General features: G+C 48.2%; 1 protein-coding gene across 1 annotated transcript; it reads left to right on the top strand.

Annotated features, from left to right (window-relative positions):
- Window positions 1-666: 666 nt before the first annotated feature.
- Window positions 667-9,810, top strand: ART1 (ADP-ribosyltransferase 1). Its single transcript, XM_073329126.1, has 6 exons — window positions 667-774; window positions 3,842-3,939; window positions 6,878-6,956; window positions 7,443-8,199; window positions 9,554-9,592; window positions 9,716-9,810. Exons 1-6 carry the CDS (start codon window positions 667-669, stop codon window positions 9,808-9,810), a joined length of 1,176 nt encoding a protein of 391 aa, XP_073185227.1.
- Window positions 9,811-22,134: the final 12,324 nt, after the last annotated feature.

The following is a 22,134-nucleotide window of genomic DNA, read 5'->3' as shown; positions in this document are numbered from 1 at the left end:
GGTCAGACTGGCAGGCCTAATGGTCTGAATGCTCTGACATGATGAAGGCCTAGCTCTGCCCCAGCTGCTAGGGATGTTCTTGGGCAAGGCCCTCAATGTTTCCCAGCTGTATACTGGGGATAACGCTTCCACGGTCTAGTTAGATCACGAGTGCGGTGGGCCAGGGACTATCGCTTACACTAGATACACCTTCTAACACAATAAGGGCCTTATCTCAACGGAGGGCCTCTTAACGCCACCGTCATACACATAATATACGTGGCTGCTGTGACTGGCGTGTGGGATCCCTATTAGCACTAACTAATAGCTGGTTTGACAAGAAGCCAGTTTGCAGGGGGAGGGATAATTGCTCTTTTCCCCAGCAAAAGGCAGGGCTGCCTCTTCTAATCTTAGGGAGACGACAGGGGCTGCCCCTCATCTGTTGGCTAAGCCACGCAGCTGGGGATCCTTAAGTCCATTAGCGCGCACACGCTTTGTGCAAGGGAATTGCCAGGCAGTATTATCCCAGCCCAGTTAGAGACACAGTATGTTAACAAACCTTATTTGCGAAGCCCATGCAGAGCAGGGATATAAATAGCCAAGCAGAAGGGATGGATCAGCTCCAGACCTGGGCTAAAGCAGTTGGGGATTGCCATAAAAAGAAAAACCAGCTGCTTCTCAGTTGTCATGTCCACAAGGCCCCAGAGCGAAGAGCAGCCGCTACGCCACAGGAACTGGGGGGAGCAGAGACGCCCCAGTTCTTCCCTGCCTGCTTCCGGGGCAAGGAGAACCCAGGTAAAAGTTCTCACTTCTTCCAACTCAGCTGGCCAGACCGGAAATCTTGTCAATTTCAGCCCCCAGCAGAGGGCAGCGCCCAGCCAAAAGTGAACTTTTTAAGGGCCGGGGAGGGGGGGGTATTAAATCAGGGCTTTAATTTTATGACTCCACTTGTCCAAGAAACTGGTCTAAGTATTTCCTGGGCCAGCTAAGGCAGAAATCAACCTGTTGATTGTTCTGACTGTTCCGTACCGGCCAGGGTGTTATTTAGTGTGGCAGGGGAGCGTGACATGATAAGGGTTTTAATCTCTGTGGAGAGGCCCTCGGAGCATATGCTGCTGCCTCTCTCTCTTTCTGCAAGCTGAATATTTGTATTCCAACTTGCTGACGGTTTGTGCGCCACGCAAATATTGCGGTTGCACAGGGCCCACGCGCTTCGCAGCTCACTAAAGTACAGTCATGCGCAAGCTGAGGAAAGGCGTCTGTCTTGCATGAAGGTGTTTAATGCAGATGGGCCTTGATTTGATCAAAGTCTTGGAGAACGCCCAAACACACTTGTAGAACCAGAGTTTTCTAAACGAAGGGGCTGCACAATAAAATGTGTGCAGGAGACACAAAGGCCTGGGAGTTTTCCTGTATGCAGTGCAGTTGTGGCCAGGCTGGCCCCGGATATTAGAGAGACATGTTGAGTGAGGTCATATCTTTTATTGGACCAACTTCTGTTGGTGAGACAAGCTTTCCAGCCACACACAGACCTTCAGGGCTGGGAAGAGTCTTCAAAGTGGCACAGCATAATGCCAGGTGGAAAGGTTGGTGTAGTTAGCACACAGTGGAAAGGCCCATTCAAGGTGAAGTGGCCCGTTAACACCCCTGCAGTCACAGGACAAAAAAGGGGGGGTTAACAGGTTACAGATCGTTGTAATAAACCATAAATCCAGCGTCTCTGCTCAGGCCATGAGTTTTAGTATCTAGCAGAGTAATGAATTTAAGCTCCCAGGCTTGTCTTTTGAAAGTGTTGTGCTGGTTTCCTTTGAGGATAAGGACTGAAAGGTCAGCTATAGAGTGTTAGAATCGTAGGACTGGAAGGGACCTCGAGAGGTCGTCCAGTCCAGTCCCCTGCACTCAAGGCAGGACTAAATATTATCTAGACCATCCCTGGCAGGGGTTTGTCTAATCTGCTCTTAAAAATCCCCAATGATGGAGATTTCACAACCTCCCGAGGCAATTTATTCCAGTGCTTAACCACACTGACAGTTAGGAAGTTTTTCCTAATGTCCAACCTAAACCTCCCTTGCTGCAATTTAAGCCCATTGCTTCTTGTCCTAGCCTCAGACGTTAAGGAGAACAAATTTTGTCCTTCCCTCTTATAACAACCTTTTATGTACTTGAAAACTGTTATCATGTCCCCCCTCAGTCTTCTCTTCTCCAGACTAAACAAACCCAATTTTTTCAATCTTCCCCCATAGATCATGTTTTCTAGGCCTTGAATCATTTTTGTTTCTCTTCCCTGGCCTTTGTGAATGCATCTGATGAAGTGAGCTGTAGCTCATAAAAGCTTATGCTCAAATCAATTTGATAGTCTCTAAGGTGCCACAAGTCCTCCTTTTCTTTTTGCGACTACAGACTAACACGGCTGCCACTCTGAAACCTTTGTGAGGAGTGTTCGCCCACAGGTGATAGATTGGGTGTTTTTGTCTTTTATCCTTTTCCTGAGTGAGTTCAGTTGAGAGCATGGTGATCGGGGACTGAGCAGAGACACTGGATTTATGGTTTATTACAACAATTTGTAACCCACTACCCCCCCCCCCCCACACACTCTTTTTGTCCTGTGACTGCAGGGTGTTTGTCCTGTGACTGCAAGGGGATTCAACTTCACCTTGACTGGGCCCTTATAACATGTGTTAACTCTTTATGCTAAACAATCCCTTCCACCTTGCATTCAGCTCTGACGCTGGGAGTTCCTTTCCCAAACTGCAGCTCGCAGGGTCGCACCTAGCAGGGGCGGCGAGTTATATGGGCCCGTGGTGCCCGGGCTCCACCCATGTTTGGGGTCGGGTCTGTCCCCAGGCCCCTCCTGCCTCCCCCATGCCCCGAAGCGTCCCTGTCTCTGCTGGCTCCCGGCATCCACTGCCCCCGCAGGGTCCTAGTGCCTCCGAACCACTAGTGCCGAAACAGGCTGACCCTGCCCCCGCCCCTCTGCTCGGACCCTTGCCTTTTCCGGCGGGACCCTCCACCAGCACAGGGCCCCCCCCCCGCCCACAGTCACCGCTCCTGCCCCACGGTGGGCAAGGGGCAGCCCCACCCACAATGAGGGGCAGCAGCAGGGGAGGAGTCACACAAGTGATGGCAGCCCCCACCATGGCACCCACTGCAGGGGAGGTGAGGGGGCTTTCTGGACCGGAGAGGATCCCTAGGGGCACGTGCAGTGACAGTGGTGCGAGGTGAGTGTGCTGCGGGGAGGAGGAGAGAGGGCCCCTCCCCCAGAGCTCGCTGCTGCTGATGGGGAGAGGGCTGGGGGAGTCCTCCTCTCTGGCCCCAGCCCCGGGGCAGCCTGTCTCCACCCCAAACTCCTCATCCCCAGCCCCACCCCACTCCAGAGCCCACACCCCCAGCCAGAGCCCTCACCCCCTGCACCCCAACTCTCGGCCCCAGCCCTGAGCCCCTCCCACGCCCCAAAGCCCTCATCCCCAGCCAGAGCCTTCATCCCCCTGCACCCTAACCCTCTGCCCCAGACCTGACCCCCCCCTTCATCGTGAACCCCTCATCCCCGACCCCACCCCACAGCCCTCACCCCTGCACCCCAACCCTCTGCCCTAGCCCTAAGCCCCTCCCACACCCCAAACCCCATCCCAGAGCCTTCACATTTTTACATTATTTTAAAACATATATATCGGCTTACAAGGCAGGCGTGTGTTGGGTGGGTGGGATTTGGACCCTGTTCTGAGCACCACCAAAAATTATACAAACCGGCTGCCCCGACACCTGAGCTAGGTGACTCAAAGCAGAGAAGTGGTGGCAGCCCAGGCTGGCCAGGCGAGGAATTACCTGGGGTTCCAGGTGGGTTTGTACAGCCTGTGCTCGCTAGGTTCCCAGGGCAGACATATCTTGGACATTCAGCAGCATCGCTGCTGCGGCCAGGTGCCGTGTGCTGGAGCGAACGATGCTTTGTGCTGGTCGAGGCAGGTACATCGGAATATCTGAGCCTCACAGCAGCCCTGAGAGCCAGGCTAGTGCTGTTCTCCCTCCGCGCTACCGGTTAGGAAACAGAGGCACAGGGAGTGAGTTATCCAAGGCTACAGCGAAGAGTTTGGCAGAGCTGGGAGGAGAAGCTGAGCCTCCTAGCCGGCAGTCCCATGCCTCCAGTCCCGTGCCTCCCAGCAGTCGCCGGCTGCTCCACCAGCCTGCCCCACACCTCACCCGGCCCCTCTAAGCACTGCGCTGCCATCTGTGAACACAGGGGCCGGGCCCGGGGGGAGGGTGGGAGCGGTGAGTAGCCGTTCGCACTGAAGCGTTAAAGAAGAAGAGAGACCCAGCAGGCAAGCACTTGGCAATCAAGTCAATTGCTGGTTTCAGAGTAACAGCCGTGTTAGTCTGTATTTGCAAAAAGAAAAGGAGGACCTGTGGCACCTTAGAGACTAACCAATTTATTTGAGCATGAGCTTTTGTGAGCTACGAAGTGAGCCGTAGCTCACGAAAGCTCATGCTCAAATAAATTGGTTAGTCTCTAAGGTGCCAGAAGTACTCCAAGTCAATTGCTGAAACCCAGAATGGAGAACCATCTGCAGCCAGGAGAATGGGCTCAGACTCCTCAGGGTGGGGGGTGGGGACTCAGTTCCAAGCCCCAAACTTTACCCAGGATGAAGCGTGCAAGTGATGTGTGGTACACACTGTGGTCTTTGCTATGGACAAGCGGAGCTGGGCCGTGCAATTGCCAGCTGGCATAGCCATACCTGGGCTAGCTCTGCTTCCGCTAGCCTCTAAAAATAGCAGCATGTTTGTAGCAGCTCACACTAGCCACCCCCAGTACAATCCCGCCTGACCCCCGGGGTACGTACTCGGGCAGCCAGCCCAAGCTGCTGCCCCTGCCAGCACAGACCCACGGCTATGTCTAAGGTGTACCCAGGTACATCTACGCCAGCTGGGACTCACCTCCCAGCTCAAACATAGCCTGTGCGAGGCTTTGGTCCTTAATGTTTCCCTTTGTGGCTCCCCTGTGAGTGATGTAGCCCTTCTCCCGGGTGGAGTTGGCGGCAAGGAGGGCCAGGTTTGGTGTCTAGGGGGTTCCTCTTCACAACACAAAGCAGAACCAGCTCGAGCCCCGCCCAGGAATCTGGGAAAACTAAATACAACCCTGGGCACCTCTAAGAGGCAAGACTTCCCCTCTCGCAAGTCAGTGTGTAACCCACACATCTCCTGGGTGTGGTGCTCTGTCCCATCTCATGGCACTGAGACCACTTAGAGAAAGTTAAATGAGTCTGCTTGACAGCCTCAGCTAACAGCCAGCTGGCTTTTATTTTATGCTGTAGAGGCTCATGCACTAAGCTCCAGAGGTCCCAGGTTCGATCCTACCTACTGACGACCGGGGTGTGTCGGCGTTACAAGTGTACTACTAGAGAGAGCTTTTATTAACAGGGAAAGGGAACCCAGCATAAATCTGGGCCAACGCCACACCCGCATTCCATCTGACCATAAGTAAACACCCCACCCCACAGCACGCTGGGCAGGGCCCTGTGACTCAGTTTCTCACCCTTGCAGCATGAAAGTCTGATGAACAAATGTCCCTTGAACATGCCGCTCCCCTCTCCCTCCGCTGCACCCCGGTCACAGCTGGTTGTCCTTTGCGCCTCCCGGCCCTGAAAAGGGGATATAGAGCAAAGCCATTCCTGCGGTCAGCCATCCTCTGCAACTGACTCATGGCTCCTGCTCTTACCTCTGCTGCTACTTGCTGCTGCCTCTGTTCTCTCTCCCGCCCGGTGCTGTCCGCTGCCTCGTCAGGTAATTCAAAATCAACCAAAACAGATCCCTTTGGCAAAGCAGATCACCCGCCGAACACCTAGGCAGAGTGGGCGTGTCTATGCAAATATGGTCTGCTCCTGAAGTCTTTTACCCCAGTGCGTCACTAGATCACAGAATCATAGAACCACAGGGTCAGAAGGGATTACCAGGGTCATCTAGACTAACTCCCTTGTATGGGGATGAAGACAAACAGAAGCACAGATGTCAGGGGAGAGCTCATTCAGACCCGCTGATTTTAGGAAACATTGTCAGAGCAGCCGCCAGCAAGACTTGGTGGCTGCACTTTGAAGCCACCAAAAATTTTGTTGTGAGAGCCCCCACTCTAAATGGCCTCGATTGTGGTGTAGGGGACGAGCCAGGTTGATTCCAGTGTTGCTCAAAGTGGTTCAGTCATCCCTGAGTATTTCTAATGTTCTGCGGGACCCCAGTGCATGGTGCTGTTCCCTCTCTGAGTTCCAGATTTGCCTCTCTTGATTGATTGGCATGACTGGAGACAGAGAGAGAGTAAAAGAACCGACCGTTGTGGGACCAAAGGCAGCCCTGGTCCCAGACTTTTGGCTTCAGGGCTGTTCTCGCAGCGATGAATTCTGAGCCGGCTCCTAGCAGAAGATGATGACTTTATGGTTAAAGCGCTGGGCTAGGATTGGGAAGATCTGCTATCAACTGCAAGCTCAGCCTCACACGTCCTGTGGGATCATCTCCCTGAGTCTCTCTGAGCCACAGTTCCCCGTCTGTAAGATAATACTTCCACTCTTCTGGCCTTGTGTCTTTAGATTGGAAATTCTCCAGGGTGGGAACTCTCTCTTGCTGTGTGTGTATGTACAGCACCTAGCACACGGAAGCTGTGGTCTTGCATGGGGCCTCACGGTGAAAAAAATAGATTCTATAGGGATGCTAGAGCAAAGGACCAGAAATCTGTAGTCTGCAGGGGAACACAATGGCCTGGACAGGTGTGCATTCACCCCCCCACCGCTTCCCATCATCTCCCAGGTGCTCTGTGGCTCTTCATCTGTCTCTTGCACAGATTGGAGCTTGGTATGAATAAGTCACTCACTGAGTCGCCGTGGTCTGTACTGGCTGTGGACTGAGTGTATTTTTTTTCCAGACGTGGGATGGCGAAGATGGAGCGTCTCAGACCAGTCTTTGTCCTGCTGCTGGCTGGGATCTTCATGGAAGGCCCTCAGGTACGCCCTGGGTGGCTCTGCTAAAATCATGCAGCAGTTAAACAATTAACAATGTCATCATCATTAGGGTTCAGCATTAACACTCCATTGAGATGAACAGGGTGTAGGGCTAATTCTATGGGCTAGATCCCCAGCTGCCATAAGTCAGCCTAGCTCCACTGACTTCTGTGGCTCATTGACACCTGCTGAGGATCTGCCCGTTTACCCATGCACAACCCTGGCAGGCAGGGCAGAGCTGTATCCCTATTGTACAGATGGAGACCTGAGGCCCAGACAGACCAAGGGACTTGACCAAGGTCCCACAGGGAGTCTGTGGCAGAGTAGATAGCATCCCAGGCTACCACCCTAACCACTGGACCATCCTTTCCCTCATGCTCCCAACACCTTATCTCTGTCACTTGGCTATTGCTGTCCCTGTAGCCTGGCTAAGACCTGCTCCACCATCTGTTGCCAGTGCCTGTCACCATGTTCTCCTGCTGCCCTCAGGTCCAGTGTTTCTCCCTCCGCAAGAGAGACCTCTTCTCTGTCAGAGAGTCAGCCCTGGACATGGCCCTCAGCTCCTTCGACGACCAGTACAAGGACTGTGCCAGCATGATGCAGGCTGAGCTGGGGGAGCTGAACCGCACCGAGTTGGCCAACAACAGGAACTATGCCGAAACCTGGCTGGAGGCGGCCTCCAACTGGAAAGAGATGAAGGACAAGAGCTACATGCCGCGGGACTTCAAGCCTGAGTACGCCATCGCCATCTTGGCCTACACCAGCCAGGGCCCCCTGCACAAGCAGCCCCTTCACCAGGAGTTCAATGCAGCCGTGAGAGAGGCAGGCCGCACCCGGGACTTTTACCTCAACAACTTCAACTTCAAGACCCTGCACTTCCTCCTGACCAGAGCCCTTCAGGTCCTGAAGGCCTCTGAGCCCACCAAGTGCCACCAGGTGTACCGCGGAGTCCGGGGCATCCGCTTCAAAGCCGAAAGTCGCAAGCCCGTCCGGTTTGGCCACTTCACGTCCACGTCCCTGAAAAACGAGAGCGCCCTGCAGTTTGGGCAGGACACCTTCTTCTCCATAAAGACCTGTTATGGGGTCAACATCAGGAACTTCTCCTTCTTCCCCGGCGAGGATGAAGTTTTGATCCCCCCCTTCGAGAAATTCAAAGTCACCAACTTCACCCGGGCTCAGGACAGAACCTTGATCCAGCTCCTGTCCCTGGACAGCTCCAGCAACTACAACTGCGAGTATGTGAAAGGTAATGTCCACGCACAGGGATAGTGGCCTCCCGCTCCCTGTGGCCTCTTGGGGATCCTGGTCTGAGCTTCCCACTGGCCTGTGGGGCATTCAGAACTGGGGGGATAGTCTGGCCCAATTATACGCTCCGAACTCCCTCTGGCGTCGGAGCTGTTTGGAGCTAGGGTTTCAGTCTGTGGAAGGAGAGTCCGAGACAAGGGTCTGCGGGTGGAAACAGGGCCAGATCTCCAGCTGGTGTGAACTGGCTGCAAGGCGACACCAGTTGAGCCGCTGGCCCAGGCCAGCTCCGGTTTTGTGGTTGTGGTTGGGCCTCAAGTGGGACCAGGATGAAGCTGATGCCATTTTGCTTAGCGCCAAACTGGAGCGGGAGAGCGAAGGCCGCCCAGGCAGTGCCTATGAGTGGGGCGTGTGACCAGACTCAGTGTCTTGATGGGCCTCCTTCCCACATCCCATCCCAGCCATCAGCTGGCGCCTGTCAGGAGAGGGTGAGGGCAGCTGTCTCTGAGATAAGGGTGTCAGTCCGATGCGAGACAATGGTCCTATCCCAGAGCCCTGAGGCTCCAGCCTGGAGCTGAGGCAGGGGCGGACGGTCTTGTAGGCAAGGCACTGAACTAGGACTCTGAAGGCTTGAGCTCACGCCCCGTCCCCGCTGCAGACGCCCTGCACAATCTTGGGCGAGTGAGTTAATCTCTCTGAGCAACTCCCCGCCTGTAATAGGGGGATACGAGCAATTCCTTTCTCCCTCTCCTAGGCTATTGAAACACTGAGCACTTTCGCCAGGGATGGCATCTAAGCCCTACCCAGCACAACTGAGCCCTGATCTTGGTTGGGGCCCTTTATGTTCTACCCCAATACAAATAATAGCGTGCCCGGTGGACAAGAAATTCACTGACCCCCATGGCCTGGTGGGTCCTGACCCTGTACCTCCCACAGAGCTCCAGGAGAATGGTATAGTTATGGCCCAGAGCAACGGATGGAAATTCCTTCTTCCACCACATGACCCAGGCTGTAGAAGCCCTGCAGCCAAGCAGAGAGGAGTAGGGTTGCCCAAGGGCCTCCCTGCATTGTGCCTCTGTACGACCCCCAATGACGTCTGAAAAGAGACAGCTTAGCATGGGAGAATTCAATCCAAACAGCTCCCCAGGGCAAGGAGCCCTGCTGCCCAGCAGATTGGCCCCTTTCTTTCCCAACCACCGCTGGTTCCTCATCCAGCCCGGTTCTTCTGGGGTCACCCATAGGTCAGCGTGGTGGCACCATACCCATAACCCCATGAGGTCCCTATGCCAGAGCCACCTGGCCTTGCATAGAGAAGGGGGTGAAAGTTTTTGTTTTAATGTTGTTGGTTTCTTTGGCAGAGAAAAGATGCAAGACCCGGAGATGCGTTTTCAGCTCCGGTAAGAACATTAATGACAATCTGATGCTTTTAGGGGGCAGCACAGAGCTTATATTCCTGCCTCCTCCTCCCAGCCCCTTCCCGCACTGTAATTCTTTCTTATTCTCTTCCTTGGCATCTGCAGGAATGAGCAGTTTCTCCTCCAGCGTACATTGCCTGTACCTCCTCAGTGGAGTTCTTCTGGTGGCAAGTGCTTTGGGAACATCTGGCTTCCTTTGACATCCTACTCAGCATGCTCACTCTCTCCCTGAGCTGTTATTAAAACTCTGTTGAAATTGCTTTGAGGAAAAAGGAGATGGAGAAGAAAGAAACCCTGGAGCCCATCTGCTGGTGTCTCAGGCTAGAAGTCAAGAATTAGAGGGTGTGACTACAATTCATGCCTTTTTAGACAATAACAAACCTGCTTGATAAAGGGAACTGGGGAGATGGAATAGACTTAGACCATTGCAAGTTGTTTGACTTAGTACCACATGACATTCAGATTAACAAATGAACTCTGGACAGTATCAATAGAGCACTTATTAGATGGAGTGAGAACTGGCTAACTGATAGATCTCAGAAAGGAGATGTCCATGGGGAATCCTAATCCAACGGGTTTTTTCTGAGTGGTTCACAAAGGTCCTTAAGCACCTAACTCCCACTGATTTGGGCCTCTAGGGGCCTGGCTGATGGGCTGGAGAAAGGTGCCTTTTTCCACATTGGACTGTCAGCCCTCTCCCAGAGCGAGGTGTGTAGGACAGGTCAGCGGTTTCTCATGAGAGATATAAAAACATACATAAGAATGGCCATACTGGGTCAGATCAGAGGTCCATCTAGCACAAGCATCCTGTCTTCCGACAGTGGCCAATGCCAGGTGTCCCAGAGGGAATGAACAGAACAGGGAATCATCAAGTGATCCATCCCCTGTCGCCCATTCCCAGCTTCTGGAAAACAGAGGCTAGGGACACCAACCCTGTCCATCCTGGCAAATAGCCATTGATGGACCTATCCTCCATGGATATATCTAATTCTTTTTTGAACCTTCTTATAGCCTTGACCTTCACAACATCCTCTGGCAAAGAGTTCCACAGTTTGACTGAGTTGTGTGAAAAAATACTTCCTTTTGTTTGTTTTAAACCTGCTGCCTATTAATTTCATTTGGTGACCCCTATTTCTTGTGTTATGAGAAGGAGTAAATAACACTTCCTTATTTACTTTCTCCACACCTGTCGTGATTTTATAGACCTCTATCATATCCCACCTTAGTCATCTCTTTTCCAAGCTGAAAAGACTCAGTCTTATTAATCTCTCCTCACATGGCAGACGCTCCAAACCCCTAATCATTTTGGTAGCCCTTTTCTGAACCTTTTCCAATTCCAATATATTTTTTTTGAGATGGGGTGACCACATCTGCACACAGTATTCAAGATGTGGGTGTACCATGGAGTTATATAGAGGCAACATGATATTTTCTGTCTTATTATCTATCCCTTTCTTAATGATTCCCAACATTCTGTTCGCTGTTTTGGCTGCTGTTGCACATTGAGTGGATGTTTTCAGAGAACTATCCACAATGACTCCAAGATCTCGCTCTTGGGTGGTAACAGCCAATTTAGACCCCATCATTTTATATGTATAGTTGGGATTATGTTTTCCAATGTGCATTACTTTGCATTTATCTACATTGAATTTCATCTGCCATTTTGTTGCCCAGTCACCCAATTTTGAGAGATCCTTTAGTAGCTCTTTGCAGTCTGCCTGGGACTTAACTATCTTGAGTAGTTTTGTATCATCCGCAAATTTTGCCCCCTCACTGTTTACCCCTTTTTCAACATCATTTATAAATATGTTGAACAGGACGGGTCTTAGTACAGACTCAGGGGGGACACCACTATTTACCTCTCTCCATTCTGAAAACTGACCATTTATTCCTACCTTTGTTTCCTATCTTTTAACCAGTTTCCAGTCCATGAAAGCATCTTCCCTCTTATCCCGCGGCTGCTTACTTTGCTTAAGAGCCTTTGGTGAGTGACCTTGTCAAAGGCTCTCTGAAAATCTAAGTACACTATGTCCACTGGATCACCTTTGTCCACATATTTGTTGACCCCCTCAAAGAATTGTAGCAGATTGGTGAGGCATGCTTGCCCTTTACATAAACCATATTGACTCTTCCCCCAACAAATTATGTTAATCTCTGTGTCTGATAATTCTGTTCTTTACTATAGTTTCAACCAGTTTGCCAAGTGCTGAAGTCAGGCTTACTGGCCTGTAATTACCAGGATCACCTCTGGATCCCTTTTTAAAAATTGGTGTCACATTAGCTATCTTCTAGTCATATGGTACAGAGGATGATTTAAATGATAGGTTACAAACCACAGTGAGTACTTCTGCAATTTCACATTTGAGTTCCTTCAGAACTCTTGGGTGAATCCTATCTGGTCCTGGAGACTTATTGCTGTTTAATTTATCAATTTGTTCCAAAACCTCTAATGACATCTCAATCTGGGACAGGTCCTCAGATTTATCACCTAAAAAGACTGGCTTAGGTTTGGGAATCTCCCTCACATGCTCAGCTGTGAAGACCAATGCAAAGAATTCATTTAGTTTCTCCGCAATGGCCTTATCGTCCTTGACTGATCCTTTAGCATCTCGATCGTCCAGTGGCCCCACGGGTGGTTTAGCGGCTTCCTGCTTCTGATTTACCTAAAAAAAATGTTGCTATTACTTTTTGAATCTGTGTCTAGCTGTCCTTCAAATTCTTCTTTGGCCTCCTCATTGTATATTTACACTACTTGTGCCAGAGTTTATGCGCCTTTCTATTTTCCTCAACAGTATTTAACTTCCACTTCTTAAAGGATGCCGTTTTGCCTCTCACTGCTTCTTTTACTTGGTTGTTTAGCCAGGGTGGCACTTTTTTGGTTCTCTCACTATGTTTTATAATTTGGGGTATACATTTAAGTTGAGCCTCCATTATGGTGTCTTTAAAAAGTTTCCATGCAGCGTGCAGGGATTTCACTTTTGGCGCTGTACCTTTTAATTTCTATTTAATTACCCTCCTCATTTTTGTGTAGTTCCCCTTTGTGAAATTAAATGCTACTGTGTTTGGGCTGCTGTGGTGTTTTCCCCACCACAGGGATGTTAAATTTAATTATATTATGGTGACTATTACGAAGCAGTCCAGCTATATTCACTTCTTGGATCAGATCCTGACTAAATCAAGAACTGCCTCTCCTCGTGAGAGTTCTCGGACTAGCTGATCCAAGAAGCAGTCATTTAAGGTGTCGAGAAACTTTATCTCTGCATCACGTCCTGAGGTGACATGTACCTAGTCAATTTAGGGATAGTTGAAATCCCCCATTTTTATTGAGTTTTTCATTTTTATGGGCTCTCTAATCTCCCTGAGCATTTTACAGTCACTATCACCATCCTGGTCAGATGGTTGGTAGTATACCTCCACTGCTATATTCTTATTATTCGAGTATGGAGTTACTATCCATAGAGATTCTATGGTACAGTTTGGTTCATTTAAGATTTTTACTTCATTTGATTCTATGCTTTCTTTCACATACAGTGCCATTCCCCCACCAGCACGACCTGTTCTGTCCTTCCGATAGATTTTGTACCCTGGTATTACTGCGTCCCATTAATTAGCCTCATTCCACCAAGTTTCTGTGATGCCTGTTATATCCATATCCTCTTTTAATACGAGGCACTCTAGTTCGCCCATCTTATTATTTAGACTTCCAGGCCCGAGAGAGACGTGAGAGACCCAGCTCTAAAATCTCTGTTCTACCTGATTTGGAGCAGGGACTTAAACACAGGTCTCCCACATCTCACATGAGTGCCCTGAGCACCAGGAAAATGGCTATTTTGAGTGAGACTCTCAGTCTCTCTGGTTGGAGCTGTTCCCCTTTGTGCAAATAAACTCTCTTTTATTTTGTATTTTATTTTTGTTTCTTACGTAACCAACTCTGATCTCTACGCCTGCTACTTATAATCACTTCAAATCTCTCTTTCTGTAGTTAATAAATTTGTTTTATATTTTACCTAAAACAGTGTGTTTTGGTTGATGTGCTTGGGAAATCTCAGCCAGTTACAAAGGTTAGTGTGTGTCCGCTCCACACGGAGGGAGGGGCGGACTATGTAACGAACTTACCCAGGCCAGGATTCGGATCAGGGCAGGATTCGGATCAGGGCAGGGGTGCAAAGCTGTGGAGCTGGGGGGAATTATCAGGAGCCTCCCTATCATTAGTTCATGAGTGGCTGGGATAAGCATTCATGGAACACAGTTGGGTGTTGTTGCAGTTCAAATACAAGACAGAACAAGGCTTTAAGCAAGCAAGCAGGCTGGTCTGCCGACGGTCTGGTCCCTGTCAGCTTTCCACCCTCTCTTTTATTTCTCTCCCCCCTGCACATTACATACTCCAACCGCAAAAGGAAACAACAAAGGAAATAATATGACTTTGATTAATATTCTTATTTACCAGCTTCTATCCACTACAGTCCTTGCTCTCAGGCCTTGAGCCCAGTCCAAGGAAGCTTCCCACAGTTCATGTCATCTGGGCGAGATTCCAAGGGTCATGCCCTTGAGAGGAGCCGTGTGTGCACTGCTCCTACACAACACTCCGGGTGGGCCCTGAATGTTGCCAAGCGCATGAACCCCGTATGAATCCTATGGGGTGTGTCCCTGCCTGTGGATGGTTGTGTCAGTGCAGGACCTGCCAGAGGTTTGTAGCTTGACTCAGCATCACAGTGGGAGAGGAAAGCCCCAGACTGGGGGGACAGCAGGTTCAGTGGTCCCACAGTCCAGGTTGCACCCTGGGGACCCTGTTAGGGGGCTTATTGCTTCACCCACTTATTTCCCTGGTCCTTCTCGCATGAACAGAGAGCAACAATACCCGAAGTCTAAAGGTGCAAACAATTCGATGTTTACTAGGGTGAACTTCCAGCAAGCATGATTCCAGTTTCCTTCCTTAGTGTCCCCCTTCCCGGCTCTGACACCACAGAGCCTTACACCTGTGTCCCTGTTCCCATTCGTGCCCTTAGCCAAACATGATTCCAATTTCCCCACCCCCATTCCCTGTTCCCATTTCCCCCTTTAGCAACATGATTCCAATTTCCCCACCCCTATTCCCATTTCCACCTCCCTTACTTCCTGATTGACAGCAGACTATATAGTAAAACTTGAGTTCTCCTTAGCTATACCTTAACCATCATTTTACTGAAATTTAACTAACCAATCCTAACATATTGTAACATGATTATGTAACCAATTATATCCCACCACCTTAATTAGTTTACAACCAGCAAAATTAATTATACAGCAGACAGAAACAATCACAGAACCAGACAGAGATTATACAGACAAACAATGGGGAAATGGGGACTACAGTGATAGAACAAACACTCGACATTGGTGAGGCCTCATCTGGAGTACCGTGTCCAGTTTTGGGCCCCACACTTCAAGAAGGATGTGGATAAATTGGAGAGAGTCCAGCGAAGGGCAACAAAAATTATTAGGGGTCTGGAACACATGAGTTATGAGGAGAGGCTGAGGGAGCTGGGATTGTTTAGCCTGCAGAAGAGAAGAATGAGGGGGGATTTGATAGCTGCTTTCAACTACCTGAAAGGGGGTTCCAAAGAGGATGGCTCTAGACTGTTCTCAATGGTAGCAGATGACAGAACGAGGAGTAATGGTCTCAAGTTGCAGTGGGGGAGGTTTAGATTGGATATTAGGAAAAACTTTTTCACTAAGAGGGTGGTGAAACACTGGAATGCGTTACCTAGGGAGGTGGTAGAATCTCCTTCCTTAGAGGTTTTTAAGGTCAGGCTTGACAAAGCCCTGGCTGGGATGATTTAACTGGGAATTGGTCCTGCTTCGAGCAGGGGGTTGGACTAGATGACCTTCTGGGGTCACTTCCAACCCTGATATTCTATGATTCTATGAACAAACACAGAAGTGAGGATTTCACATCCCAGCTATTGATAAGCGAGTTCTTGCCAGACAGGATGCTATCAAACTAAGTTTCCTTTTACATCTTCTAGGCACTTCCCTTTCTCTGGAGGCGATACGCATTATCAGGACAGGATTGTATTCTTAACAGCCCAATAGCACCTTCTTTCAATGTGACTGGTTTGGAACGTGAGGATGTGACCGGTCGCTTCCTAGCTTATGGCAGCCTCTGCTGCTTAGCCAAAGGCCTTAGCCTAAGAACAGGGCCTCAGACTGTCACAGTAAAAGAAGGCCCTTACACCGGCAGACAGTGATTCTTTCTTTCTTTCTTTCTTTCTTACCTCTATAACTAGCCCAGTGATAAGAATACACCTAAATTCTTAGAGTACAGGCCTTTACAGACAGGCCTGAATATCTATATCCTAAGACTCCCCCCCCTTTTTTTTTTTCCTTTTGGGATCCTCCTGCCCAGGTATCCCTAGAAAAGCATAGGACATATGGCGACACACTTCCTGATAGGGCCAGGCATCAAGGGGGAAGGTGTCGATATTCCATTTGTCCCACTGCCCCTTGTGTAGTATATAGTGCCCTGCACCTTCTCTCGTACGGGCATACCACACCTATTCCAATTGGTATTTCAGACTTCCCATTAGAGTAGGCCCAAGAAGGTTGGGTCCAGGTTGTCTAGTACACTGTAGGGTTTGGAGGGCTTATTACTTATAGGTTATCTCCATGTACAACGTAACACAAGTACAGTTAACAATACAAAATCCACAGCAACACTGAGTCCTGACCACTGCAGTATGGTCCAACATCTGAGACACCCCCAAAACACTGCCTCTCCTCCTTTGACAGGGTCATGATCTATGTGTCCAGTTGCTGGCAGTTGCAACAAGCTGCCCCTGCAGGTTTTGCTTGCTTTTGTCCACATCATAAGTCTATTGAATGTTCACAGAGAAATGGGATATTGTCCAAACCAGCTTGACCACTTGGTATGGAATCAGGCCATATGCCCTGGTTTGATTATTCACAGCAATAAGATTCATAGATTCATTTGTGCACCAAAGTCCAGATAGCAGCGTATGGATGGGTGTAGTTTGGTTATGGGCTGGTGTAATTGTGCCCCCAGTAATATGTACATTCCCAGCAAAACACCTTATACACAGTACACCCAGTTGTCCACCCCTTGCATAGGCCATTGATTCTACTCCTCCATAGTCATAGGAGAGGGGCACATCCAAACATCTTCTGTTGATTTACACACCCCTCCACTGATTCCCAGTGAGCTCCTCCCCTTCTCATTATTTCCATAGGGCTTGTGGGAGCCACCTTAGTTGCCATTCCATTTCCAGGTTCCATGGTAGCTATTACACAGGTGCTGGCCTCCTAGTTGAGCATTTTGCATTCCCATACACATCTCCCCCCCAGGGTCAGCCTTTTGAAGCCACCCCCCACCTATGTCATGAGGTTTTCTGTTCATTAAAACACAACAATGCTAGCAACAAGACAAACACCACAGACAAACACAAAACACAGTTCCATGGTATTCTGGGTTATTTTTCCCGCTGGCGCCAGCTTGCTTGTAGAGTGTCTGAAAAACAAAAGAAACAATTTCCACTCCCCTGGTGGGGACAGATTATTGCTTAATAATAAATAATAATAATACCACTTTATTTTACAAATTCTTTGCTAATTGCAGGAAAAACAGCAGAATTACCTCCAGGCTGTCCTTATTTTGTTCTGTAGTCAGGCTAGTTAATTACTTCACTCACTGGTCATTTGTGAAATTCATGAGGTGGTGTACCTCAGTTTCCCCTCTTGTACAACAGACCATGTTTGCAATAGTTTCTCTGCTGTACCAAGCTTTCAGTTTATTCTCAGGTAATAGCTGAGACACAGCTTCAGATTTGAGCACTGTACACACACACACACACCCCTTAAGGTTAACCTGTCCATCTTATTTTCAGGCTTGACTTGTTTTTTCACCTCCCTTTCCTGGAGTGCCATAATCTGAGTTTTCTAGTAGCTTGTTTGCTGACCTGATGTATTCATTATTTGCAGCTCCTTTGTGCCCATCAGCTAGGTAATCTGCATTTACACAGAGGCTTACTAGCTTGCTTTTGGATCCAAAGCTATTAGCAGGTCAGAGACTGTCTTGAAAGGGAAACATTCCACTTCCACTAGAGTTCTGATTACTTTCCACTTTCATCTCCTGCTCCAAAACACACAGAGATCTGAAAAAGAAAGCACAACCTATTGTGGCCCCTTTTGGAGCCCTAATAGGATTTTTATGAAGTACCATGTTTTGTTTGCATTTCTTTTACCCCTTCTCCAATATACACTGCACATGTCCTGGGAAAATGCACATTCCTTCCATATAGTTTAACCTCCATAACATTATTTTAGCCATATTAATTTTACACAAGGTGTAACTGCCTCCCCCATGTCCACAGAGTTTTCATGCACACCCACCAAAGCAACAATCTGATCCCCCAGAGCCACCCCAAGGCTCAGTGTTCCCATCATTCCTCCCCTTTTCCTTTTCTTTTTCCTGTGCACACACACAAAATTCTCTTTTTCCTAACATCCCTTGCACAGTGATTACTCTTTTACACAACTGTACCCTGATTACACTTCCATCTTGTACAACTAGACACAACCAGGGGCAGCCAAATTAAGTTCCAGTAGAAACCCCTTACATTCCTTTAGTGATTTTGATTACATTATCCAATAGTCAAATAATTTTGATCAGATTCTCTCTCCGACTGCTGCCTGCAGCAGTCCCTTATAGACCATTTCTATGGGAAAAGGACCCATTTTCCCTCAGAATAGCTGTAAAGGCTTCTGGGGACAGAAGCATAGTGGTGGTAGTAGCAACTCTACCTGACCCCCTTGGATAATTTAATTACCAAGCTTCCATCCCATGTGACTGCACAGAGTTGCACATACAGTTACATTTATATAACTGGGTTTTATTATTAAACAAAAACTTCCTTCTTGTAACACCACAACTGTTACTCTTTTACCATTTCCACAACTCCCAAATGTTTACTTTCCTGCAAACCCTGTATCATCAATTTTTGCAAAAGCTATTTGTAACTTTTCACTCACTTCTTTAAATCACTTACTCCTACATTTAGTTCTTTAAGGTAGTGTAATTTGTCTGTAACAACTTAGCCACCAAGTACAATTATTGCCACACAGCTGCCTTAACCTGTGCTGTCTTTACCTTGAGACTGTTCAAAGAGGCAGTAAAACGTTTGTCTCCATGGATGCCCATGGATCTTAGACTCCCAAAATTCCAGTGGAATACAGCAGACCTCCCTCATACTTTGTCCAAAATAACCGCAAACATTTCACATAAGTATCCAAAGTACCCTCCATTAAAACTTCAGAAAAACAAAAGTGTGGAAAGGCAGGGGAGAGGTGGAAAGAAACCAATTTAGCCTGTCAGGTCAGTTTAAATCTAGGCTACCAGCAGCAAATTAAGGAAACCGAGAAACAGAAGAAGGAAAAGAAGAAAAGGACATAGTTAGCTCTGAGCCAAGAGTAGGCTTCCTGGATTGAAACAGTTGGGAACCCTTATCCCCAGGTTCTCATCCTGGCTCTGGGAGAAGAGTGGGGGTTGTTACCTGCTCCTGAAAACCCTGCCATTTTGTACTTTGAAACTTTTTTTTTCTTCCCCTTCTTTCTCTCCATTCCCTCAGGATCAAGTCCCAGCTCCAGTCTCTAAAGGTAGTCTGTTAACTCTGCTTTTGACTTTAAACCCTGTTGTGCCAAATCATCTTTAACTACCACTAACTAATTGACAACCCTTCAGCAGCCCTTGCTGAAGCAGCACCAAATTTGAAAGATTCCTGGCAGCTTCCCATAACGCTGCCCTTACTTCAAACCTCTCACAAGCTGTCATAAATATAAAGGGAAGGGTAAACCCCTTTAAAATCCCTCCTGGCCAGAGGAAAAATCCTCTCACCTGTAAAGGGTTAAGAAGCTAAAGGTAACCTCGCTGGTACCTGACCAAAATGACCAATGAGGAGACAAGATACTTTCAAAAGCTGGGAGGAGGGAGAGAAACAAAGGGTCTGGGTCTGTCTGCTGCTTTTGCCAGGGACAGAACAGGAATAGAGTCTTAGAACTTTTAGTAAGTAATCTAGCTAGGTATGTGTTAGATTATGATTTCTTTAAATGGCTGAGAAAAGAACTGTGCTGAATAGAATAACTATTTCTGTCTGTGTGTCCTTTTTGTAACTTAAGGTTTTGCCTAGAGGGATTCTCTATGTTTTGAATCTAATTACCCTGTAAGGTATCTACCATCCTGATTTTACAGAGGTGATTCCTTTACTTCTATTAAAAGTCTTCTTGTAAGAAAACTGAATGCTTTTTCATTGTTCTAAGATCCAAGGGTTTGGGTCTGTGGTCACCTATGCAAATTGGTGAGGATTTTTACCAAACCTTCCCCAGGAAGTGGGGTGCAAGTGTTGGGAGGATTTTGGAGGGAAAGATGTGTCCAAACTACGTTTTCCCAGGAAACCCAGATAAAGTTTGGTGGTGGCAGTGGAAATTCCAAGGGCAAAGGGTAAAATTAATTTGTACCTTGGGGAAGTTTTAACCTAAGCTGGTAAAAGTAAGCTTAGGAGGCTTTCATGCAGGTCCCCACATCTGTACCCTAGAGTTCAGAGTGGGGAAGGAACCTTGACACAAGCAGACTGAAGTGCCTCCTTTCCCTGGAAGGCATTCAGTCCCCATGGACAGAGACCTTCTTCCACTACTCCTATACCAAGGAGGGTGGGCTCCTCAGCCACCCCCCATCCCTCTGGGTCCCCTAACACTTCCTCCATGTCCTTTTTAATCTCATCCCAGGTTGACCCCTGCACCTGGTATGGGCCCTGGTTCTTCCTTAGCCATTTATCCAAAAAATCCTTTACCCTGGCTTGCCAGAACCCACAACTACCATCACGAGAGTTTGTGAGACACCCTCCAAGCAGCTGCGCAGACTGTTGGGAAGGGGGACTTACAGGCTGCCACTCACCTATCCGATGCGATGCATCCGAGTCACGGCACCAAGATGTTAGGGGGCTTATTCCTTCACCCTCTTACTTCCCTAGTCCTTCTCGCATGAACAGAGAGCAACAATACCCGAAGTCCAAAAGTGCAAACAATTCGATGTTTATTGGGGTGAACTTCTAGTAAGCATGATTTCAGTTTCCTTCCTTAGTGTCCCCCTGCCCAGCTCTGACACCACAGAGACTTACCTGTGTCCCTGTTCCCATTCCTGCCCTTAGCAAAACATGATTCCAATTTCCCCACCCCCATTCCCTGTTCCCATTTCCCCCTTTAGCAACATGATTCCAATTTCCCCACCCCTGTTCCCATTTCCACCTCCTTTACTTCCTGATTGACTGCAGACTATATAGTAAAACTTGAGTTCTCCTTAGCTATACCTTAACCAATTATTTTACTGAAATTTAACTAACCAATCCTAACATATTGTGACATGATTATGTAACCAATTATATCCCAGCACCTTAATTAGTTTACACCCAGCAAAATTAATTATACAGCAGACAGGAACAATCACAGAACCAGACAGAAATTATACAGACAAACAATAGCAAAGTGAAGGAGTACTTGTGGCACCTTAGAGACTAACCAATTTATTTGAGCATGAGCTTTCGTGTGCTACAGCTCACTTCATCGGATGCATACTGTGTGCACAGTATGCATCCGATGAAGTGAGCTGTAGCTCACGAAAGCTAATGCTCAAATAAATGGTTAGTCTCTAAGGTGCCACAAGTACTCCTTTTCTTTTTGCGAATACAGACTAACACGGCTGTTACTCTGAAACCTATCAATAGCAAAGTGGGAACTATAATGACAAAACAATACAGAAGCGAGGATTTCACATCCCAGTATTGATAAGTGAGTTCTTGCCGGACAGGATGCTATCAAACTAAGTTTCCTTTTACATCTTCTAGGCACTTCCCTTTCTCTGGAGGGGATAGGCATTACCAGGACAGGATTGTATTCCTAACAGCCCAATAGCACCTTATTTCAATGTGACTAGTTTGGAAAGTGAGGATGTGACCGGTCACTTCCCAGGTTATGGCTGCCTCTGTTGCTTAGCCAAAGGCTTTAGCCTAAGAACAGGGCCTCAGACTGTCACAGTAAGAGAAGGCCCTTACACCAGCAGACAGTGATTTTGATTCTTTCTTTTATACCTCTATAACTAGCCAAGTGATAAGAATACACCTAAATTCTTAGAGTCTAGGCCTTTACAGACAGGCCTTAACACACCCAACCTGTGTCTCAGGCTTCTAGAGGGAACGGTGTAACTGACCTGCTGGAGACAAGCAGTCACACAACTGACCTCTCGGGGATAGAGAGAGCGGTGATGCAGGGTATTCCAACCCAGGTTTCAATATTTCAGGACTTTGTTCCTGATGTGTTTGTGAAAACTAACTCTGTCTCTTGAAAATAGGATGTAGGTCCAACTGAATCAATGGTTGTCTGTGGAAATGCTAATGACCCAAATGACAGAGAGGAGGAGGAAATTCTCTGGGTTGGGAAGACACAGAAAGCAGCTATGAAAAGACACACCTCTTTGCCCAGAG

This window comes from Lepidochelys kempii, chromosome 1 (genome assembly GCF_965140285.1).
Source record: "Lepidochelys kempii isolate rLepKem1 chromosome 1, rLepKem1.hap1, whole genome shotgun sequence".
NCBI lineage: Eukaryota > Metazoa > Chordata > Testudines > Cheloniidae > Lepidochelys > Lepidochelys kempii.
The sequence above is the reverse complement of the archived record's forward strand: the minus strand, read 5'-3'. Positions and strand labels throughout refer to the sequence as shown.